At 42.6% G+C, this 8780-nt stretch overlaps 1 protein-coding gene across 1 annotated transcript; it reads right to left on the bottom strand.

Moving 5' to 3' along the window:
• Window positions 1–1042: 1042 nt before the first annotated feature.
• Window positions 1043–7276, bottom strand: LOC308622319 (histone-lysine N-methyltransferase SETD2-like; the record flags this gene model as incomplete). The annotated part of the gene is made up of 1 exon (XM_081243673.1): window positions 1043–7276. A coding segment is annotated over one exon (4425 nt), but the record flags the coding sequence as incomplete, so codon positions are not given.
• Window positions 7277–8780: the final 1504 nt, after the last annotated feature.

Below are 8780 nucleotides of genomic sequence, written 5' to 3'. Positions count from 1 at the left end.
TGTTTTTGAAAGGCAAGCCGTCTAGAAAATAGAAAATGTTCGTGTATAACTTCTTTGGGGCCAGTTAGTTCAGTGAACATAGGAATACTGTATACTTTGCATTGCTGGAAAATGGGAGTGTGTAAGTAAATGATAAAAACCAAAGGCCTTTCAACTGAATAGTATACCACTCTGGCTATATTGTCTAATATGATTGCCATTACCCACATGGCTATTGTGGCTGTTTAAATTTAAGTTAATTAAAATGAAGTTAAAATCCATTCCTTAGTTGCACTGCCACATTCCAAGTCTTGGACAGTGCAAATATAGTCATTTCATGTCCTTGTTGTATTGGAGCTTATGAATGAGAATTTGTGACGGTATTTCTGTTGGCGTGATAGTCTGTTATCTGGTGGCATTCATTTGTATTTGGATTAGTTTATTTCTCATGTTCCCAGGCCTTGGACCAGAGTCAATGGTTTGAAACAGGATATAAAATGATGTGGATACTGCTACATTTTCTAAGTTGCCATTTTAACCATTTTTAGGCGTGCAGTTCAGTGGCATTAAGTACATTCATGTTGTGCAATCATCACCACCCCCCATCTCTAGAACTTTTTTGTCTTCCCAAACTAAAACTCTGTACCTATTAAAGAATAATTCTCCATCCCCTCCTCTCTTCAGCCCCTGGTAACCACCATTCTACTTTTTTTTCCCTCTAGGAATTTGACTACTCCAATTACCTTATGAGTAGAATGATAGGATATTTGTCCTTTTTGTGTCTGGCTTATTTCACTTAGCATAATATCTTCAAGGTTCATCATGTTGTAGACTATGTCAGAATTTCATTCCTTTTTAAAAATTATGGTGAAATACACATAGCATACAATTTACCACTTGAACCGTTTTTAAGTGTGTAGCTCAGTGGCTTTAAGTACATTCCCATTGTTGTGTAACCATCATCACCATGCATCTCCAGAACTTTTTTCGTCTCGTAAAAATGAAAATCTGTACCCGTTAAACACAGTTAACTAACTCCCCATTTCTCTCTCCCTACAGCCCCTGGCAACCACCATTCTGCTTTTTGTCTCCATGAACTTGACTACTCTAGGTACCTCATATAAGTAGAATCATACAGTATTTGTCCTTTTGTGACTGGCTTTTTTCACCTAACATAATGTCCTCAGGGTTCATCCATGTTGTAGAATGTGTCAGAATGTCATCCCTTTTTAAGGCTGAATAACATTGTGTGTACCACATTTTGTTTACCTATTCATCTGTTGATACACACTTGGGTAGCTTCCACGTTTTGGCTATTGTGAATACTGTTATGAGCCCAGGTGTACAAATATCTGTTGGAGTCCCTGCTTTCAGTTCTTTTGAGTATATCACCAGAAGGGGACTTGCTGGATCATATGGTAATTCTATGTTTTTTTTGAGGAACTGACATACTATTTTCTAGATTTTACAGAATTTTAAGCTCTTGTTTTTGTTTTTTTGTTTTGGCCGAGCTATGTGGCATGCGGGATCTTAGTCCCCGACCTGGCTCGAATCTGTGCCTCCTACAGTGGAAGCGCGGAGTCTTAACCAGTGGACCGCCAGAGAAGTCCCATAAGCTCTGTTGAACTTAAAAACATTTAATTCTTAGAAAGTTGCGCTTGCTCAGATTACCTCTCCTGTGTTTCCCTAGCTTGTACCCCGGTACTGAAATATTACCAGAGAGTGTTGTACTGTTATGTAGGTGAAGTTCCAGAGAGAAGCTTTATTTCTCTTTCCTGGAAGTTCACAGTACTGCTAACGGGGATAATTTTGTAGTGTTTGGCATGCAGGACCCCTTGAAAGTACCGATTTAATTTTCCTCTTTCTGGTTAGACTTCCCAAAATGAAAATATTATGAAATTTGTATTTTTTTTTCTTTTGGTAAGCAATTTTCTGTTAACGGAGTTTACATTATATTTTTTACTTTTTTTTTCAAGCCCACTGCACTCTTCAGTTTTTCTCCGTCTTAAGTGTTTACTTGTATTTTCTGTCTCAGCCATAGTTAATACCATTTATACAGATGGCCCTAAAGCAGAAGAATACACTTAGAACTAGTCTTAAAAAGGTACATGTTTTTACATAAGCACTCAGAGTTTTCTAACACTATAATGCATTTTTTATTAAACCTTAAGCCAGACAGCTCATATTTCTATACAATTAAGAAGCTTGAATCTTCAGCATTGTGTTAGTGTATGCTTAGTATGTCTGATAGTGCTCTCATTCTTCAGGTTTTCATCAGAAACTCAGGAGACCCCAGCGTGCAGTGCTGTAGTCATTTGGTCTTACTGATTCCTTTCATTGAGATCAAGATAGAGTAATGCATATGGGCACTACCATCTTCCAACATTGTCTTGAAGATAAGAGTGTTTGAGTATTTCTCCTGGAATTTGAATAGCTTATGATGTTTTTTGTTGTTTTTACAAATTATTTTCAATATATTCACGTATACATTAAAATATAATACAGATCGTCAGGGTAAGGGGTCGTGGGTGGGGATGTGCATGAGTCTGTGCGCTGACAGCACCGCCAAGGAGGAGACCCAGGCTTGAGAATGGGGTCAGGGCTGGCCAGGGTCACAGAAGGGAAGGTCTCAAGGGCCTAAACCTTTGCATGAGATGGCCTCTCCCAACAGCTCACAACCAGGGACTGCTTGTTGTAGATGGAGCTCATTTTTGTGGCTTTCAGTTGAAATCTGCAGGTTTGAATTCCCCAGGGTGATGTGTCATCAGTAGCACAGCCCTGACAGTGGGGTGGGGAGAGAGGGCCCACGGGATTTCTTCTCCCCAGAGTCTCTCCTACCAGCTTGCCCGCCCTCCCACCCTGGCCCTGAAGGTCACTCTAATTCAGTGACCTGTTTGGGTCTGTAAACAGCCCCAAACTTCTGCATGTACTTCTTAATGTACTCCTTGGTTTTGCGTTTCACATTCTCATTGCACTCCAGGTCCTCGGGGTTCTTACAGTACTTCAGCTCCTTATTCATAACGCCGTGAGTCAGCTTGCGAGCTAGGTGTTTGAAATCTTCAGTTGTGGTAATTCTTCCCACTTTGCAGTCAGGTTTCCAGTAAGGGTTCAGGCACTGGACGATGAACTGGGACATCTCTTTTCTGAATACTTGTTTGCTTTTCTTAGCCAGCTCACTGGAGGTGTGTGCTTCTGCTGTCTTAGGCTTTTTTGAGGTCTTCGTGGGATTTTCATCATACGTTGGGGTTCCCAGGCCCATCTCAGCTTCATGCTCAAGGCTGGCATCATCTCCTGGGCTTTCCCAAGTAGGAGGATCCCACTGAATCTGCCTTGGGATCACATGGTAGTAGTAAATCTTCCCTTCTGGGCCTCGGGCTGTCTTCCAGTTGGGAGGTAAGACAATGGTGTTTGGTTTGGGAGGAGGTGGGGATGGTAAATCCAGGAGATTATTTGTCACAACCATTTCAGGTGGCTGTAAGGGCTGAGGCTGCCCTGGTACAACTATTGTAGTCATGGCTGTGGCTGGCTGTACCACCACTCCTTGTGGGTGAGTTGTGAAAAGCTGTTGTCCCTGGATGTACTGAAGACTTGGCTGGGCATAACTCTGTACAATTGGTGGAGTTGTCTGTGAATAGGGTGATGTCACACCACAGACAGTTGGACAAGCCTGTCCTTGATAATCTATGGTTCCTTGAGACTGTGCAGGAGAGTACTGCTGCTGTACACTCACGGACTGTTGGTTTGAATCCCAAACCCCATAATTCTGTCCCTGGACCGGGCCTGGGGCTGGCACTGGCAAGACGGTGACTCTGGAGTCTTGGTGTACCACACCATCACTTTGGGCCACATACTGTGAACTGGAAACTGCCACGGGGGCTGCCACATGTGGCACCACTGGCACAGGTGGAGGGGCAGCAAGGGATTCTGTAGAACGTCCCAGCAAGGGCTGAGAATGATCATAAGGAGCAGGAGAACACACAGGATCCATGCTGGGTGTGGGGAGGAGCACCTTTCCAGCATTAGGATTGCTGGGATCCACATAGGCCTGCATGGGATAACCTGGTGGGTAGCCAGCAAAGGGGTGATGAGGGGCATTGTAGCCAAGAGAGTCATAGGGCAGTGGAGACGTCCTTCCCAGGTTCTGCATCTGCTGCTGTTGTTGTTGAGCCTCCCGCTGAGCTACCTCCTGCTCAAACAACTTTCGACGCTCCTCTGTAGAAAGTTTATTGCGATCTTTAATTTGTACTTTCTTTTTGGAAGTTGGTGTATCATATCTGTCACCTGGCCTTTTTGTTCCCCGCTCATAGGGAGAAGGTGGTGGTGAGAGGGAGCCCCTTCGTTGCCTTTTCTCTTTCTTTTGAGTTTGTTTGTCTGGGTCTCTCTTTCTTGACCTGTTAGGAGTCTTTGGGGCAACTGTTTGATCTCTGAAGCCAACAGCATCCCTTCCTCGTTCAGTTATTGTGCTCTCCTTTTCAGTTTGACTTTTCTTTGGAATTCGATATACCTCCTTTAGGTCTTTCCAACTGTCCAGGAGCTTGGTGGCCAAATCACTTATATCTACTGTTTTATCTGGCTGTTCCTGGCTCCTCTCACTCTCCATATCAGATACCCCCTCCTCTTCATCTTGGGATGGTGTTTGCTCAGCAATAGGTTCGTCTAGTTTTGTGCCATTGCTCTCTTTAGGCTCTATTTCAGTGTCAGCCTCTGGTTCCGATGTGGGTAGCTTAATGGCCTCCACAGCAATTTCACTATCAACTTTAGATTCAGGCAGCTGTTGTATGAGTAGCTGTTGTGACTGTAACTCTTCCTCTTCTTCTACAGGGACGTTTTCTAACTGCTCAGGGTTCTCTTTGCCATCGTTGCCTTCTAGCTTGCTGGTAGCCTCAGAGATCGCACTGTCCATGCTATTTTCACTTATAATTTTAAGTCTGCGAAACATTCGCTTCTTGGGGGTGTCTGTGTCAGCTTCTATGCTCAGCTTGGTGGAAGGATCAGGTGTGTGGAGTGGTATGTGAGCACGTGATGTATTCTCGCTAGAATACCCATCTCCTTCACTCAGCTGAGGGACAGCAGTCTTGGTTTGAGACCAACGTTGAATAATAGTGAGTACGTTGCTGTCCGCCAACATATTTTTAGTAGGAATGGGTAAATGTTCCAAAGTCTTTATAATCTCTTCCTGAAGCTTCTGGTTACTTTCCCGGCCATCACCTAGTTCTGCCATCCAGATCCACAGCAAAGACAGCCCATGATGTTCCAGAAAGGACTTCAGGCAAGACTGTGAATGTGTGTTCTGTATGAGCTTGAGACAGGTAAGTTTCTGTTCCAAAGTTTCAATTGTAACCATTAGCCAGGATAAGCTGAGCACCTGGCTTGTATCAGAGAGACCCTCACCATTCTTCATCAGAGCTTCTAGCTCTCCATCCACCGAATCCTTCTTCCGAGATCGTTCTTTCTTCATTTTCCCTCCTGCTGCTCTGATGCTGACTCTGTTCTCTCCTCCCAGGTAACCCCGGCAATTAGCCGACCCACAGAAACATTTCTGCACTTCTTTCTGATAGCCAAATGTTAGCTCTGAGCCTGAAGGAACCAGTTTGGTGGTAAAAAACCCAACTCTCAGTTGTCCGTTCACAATCCATTTTTGAGCCTCACAGTTTGGTTCACAGCTGTGATTCATGAACCGGGAGCAGTTTCCTTTCTGAGTGGCATCTATTATCTCATCATTCTCCAGGGCCATGAAATAGGAGTGGGTGTTTTTGTTTCGTGCATACTCCTTTACCCGGGCTTTAAACTCTTTATGATCAAGTACCTCTCCACAATATTCCAGGACAAAAGTGTTCGAAGGAAGGTCTTTAGCAGCTCTCAAGCCCCAGCCTGCCTTTTCTGTGAGTATGACTTCCACATCTGCATGCTGTTTTCTTTGAAACCGTCTATTGGAACAATAATCCCCATTTGGACACCGAGAAGAACATTCAATCATGAGGAGACGATTAAGACAATCTTCCCCACATGCTATTTCACCTTGAGCTCTTTCATCTTTAGAAAGAGGTGTACACTGACATTGCATTCGCTTAAAATCCCGATGGGATTTATTCTTCTTTCTTTCTGTTGAATAAACATTTTCTTCAATCAGATCAAAGTAACAAGGCATCTTCCCTTGTTTGGCACGTTCCTTCCACCGCTGTGGGTCCCTGAAGTCCTCCATGACACACGAAGGCCCAACCAATGCTGAGCCTAGAGGCACTGCTGTCTCTCCCTGCTCTACCTCCACTCTAACTTTCTTTCTGTCCTGAAGCTCGCCATCACGTTCAGAATCACTCTCCAATTCCTGTCTCCTGTTTTTAAGAGGCCCTCTATCTTCCATATCATTTTTTTCTAAGTTTTTCGAAAGATCTTTCTTCTCATTCACAGCCAAAGAGTCCTTAATGGAATTGCTGCTTATTTCAGGTGCTTGCACTGACACCTTGTCCTTCTGAAGGGACAGAAAAAATTTACTGGACTGACTTGAAATGTGAGATCCTCCACGTTGATCCCAATTCTCCTCCTCTTCACGGTCATCTGTTAAGGAATCTGGTACCTGCCCTTGAATTCGATCATACACAACCCCAGTTTCGGGCGGTCTGCCTGCTGATCTTGGATCCCAGTAGCCATTGCCTTGCCAGTAATTAGGTGTCCCACTGTACTGTTCGGCACTTTGCTGATACTTGTGTCCACCACAGGCTCCATAGCTGCTGTCAGGTTGCTGATATGTGGTAGTAGGCTTTTCTTGTTGAGAGAAGTCCCACCCTAGATTTCTGAGCTCTTCTGATGAAGGGAAACCATCCACTCGGGAGATCTCACAAGAAGAAAAATTTGACTCTGTTTTTCCCAGTCTACCCTCTGGCCTGATAGGGAAACTGGTCTGTTGCCGAGACTTACTTGAAACATCTTCACAATCATCAGAAGAATAAACTGGTAGCTCTTCTTGCTGCCTAGAAGTTATTTTGGCTTTCACTGCTTCCTCAGAATTTGGATGACCTAGAGGGTCAGATTTTATGTCTGTATGACTTGTACTATCAAGCCCATCACTCTGAGGATGAGCAATTTCAGACAGGTGATTATCTGTCTGTTTTTGGTTGAGCTGCGTAAAAGAAATTTCTGAATTCTTCTCTGTTGCTTTATGAAAGAAGAACTTCTCAGTTTGAGGACAGGCTGAAAAAGAATTCAGAATAATGGTAGTAAAGATGATCCAAAATCTTGGAAATAGAATAGACAAAATGCAAGAAACAGTTAACAAGGACCTAGAAGAACTAAAGGTGAATCAAGCAACGATTAGAAACAGAATAAATGAAATTAAAAATACTCTAGATGGGATCAATAGCCGAATAACTGAGGCAGAAGAACGGATAAGTGAGGTGGAAGATAAAATAGTGGAAATAACTACTGCAGAGCAGAAGAAAGAAAAAAGAATGAAAAGAACTGAGGACAGTCTGAGAGACCTCTGGGACAACATTAAACGCACCAACATTGGAATTACAGGGGTTCCAGAAGAAGAAGAGAAAAAGAAAGGACTGAGAAAATATTTGAAGAGATTATACTTGGAAACTTCCCTAATATGGGACAGGAAATAGTCAGTCAAGTCAAGTCCAGGAGGCACAGAGAGTCCCATACAGGAGAAATCCAAGGAGAAATAGGCCAAGACACATATTAATCCAACTGTCAAAAATTGAATACAAAGAAAACATATTAAAAGCAGCAAGGGAAAAACAACAAATAACACACAAGGGAATCCCCATCAGGTTAACAGCTGACCTTTCAGCAGAAACTCTGCAAGCCAGAAGGGAGTGGCAGGACATATTTAAAGTGATGAAGGAGAAAAACCTGCAACCAAGATTACTCTACCCAGCAAGGATCTCATTCAGATTTGATGGAGAAATTAAAACGTTTACAGACAAGCAAAAGCTGAGAGAGTTCAGCACCACCAAACCAGCTTTACAACAAATGCTAAAGGAACTTCTCCAGGCAAGAAACACAACAGAAGGAAAAGACCTACAATAACGAACCCAAAACAATTAAGAAAATGGGAATAGGAAGATACATACCGGTAATTACCTTAAATGTAAATGGACTAAATGCTCCCACCAAAAGACACAGATTGGCTGAATGGATACAAAAACAAGACCCATATATATGCTGTGTACAAGAGAGCCACTTCAGACCTAGAGACACATACAGACTGAAAGTAAGGGGATGGAAAAAGATATTCCATGCAAATGGAAACCAAAAGAAAGCTGGAGTAGCAATTCTCATATCAGACAAAATAATCTTTAAAATAAAGACTACTAGAAGAGACAAAGAAGGACACTACATAATGATCCAGGGATCGATCCAAGAAGAAGATATAACAATTGCAAATATGTATGCACCCAACATAGGAGCACCTCAATACATAAGGCAGATACTAACAGCCATAAAAGGGGAAATTGGCAGTAACACATTCATAGTAGGGGACTTTAACACCCCACTTTCACCAGTGGACAGATCATCCAAAATGAAAATAAATAAGGAAACACAAGCTTTAAATGATACATTAAACAAGATGGACTTAATTGATATTTATAGGACATTCCATCCAAAAACAACAGAATACACATTTTTCTCAAGTGCTCATGGTACATTCTCCAGGATAGATCATATCTGGGGTCACAAATCAAGCCTTGGTAAATTTAAGAAAATTGAAATTGTATCAAGTATCTTTTCCGACCACAATGCTATGAGACTAGATATCAATTACAGGAAGAGATCTGTAAAAAATACAAACACAT

This window comes from Mesoplodon bidens (assembly GCF_964165515.1).
Source record: "Mesoplodon bidens genome assembly, chromosome: 9".
NCBI classification, from domain to species: Eukaryota; Metazoa; Chordata; class Mammalia; order Artiodactyla; family Ziphiidae; genus Mesoplodon; species Mesoplodon bidens.
Note: the sequence above shows the minus strand (reverse complement) of the source record. Positions and strands in the feature narration are given on the sequence as shown.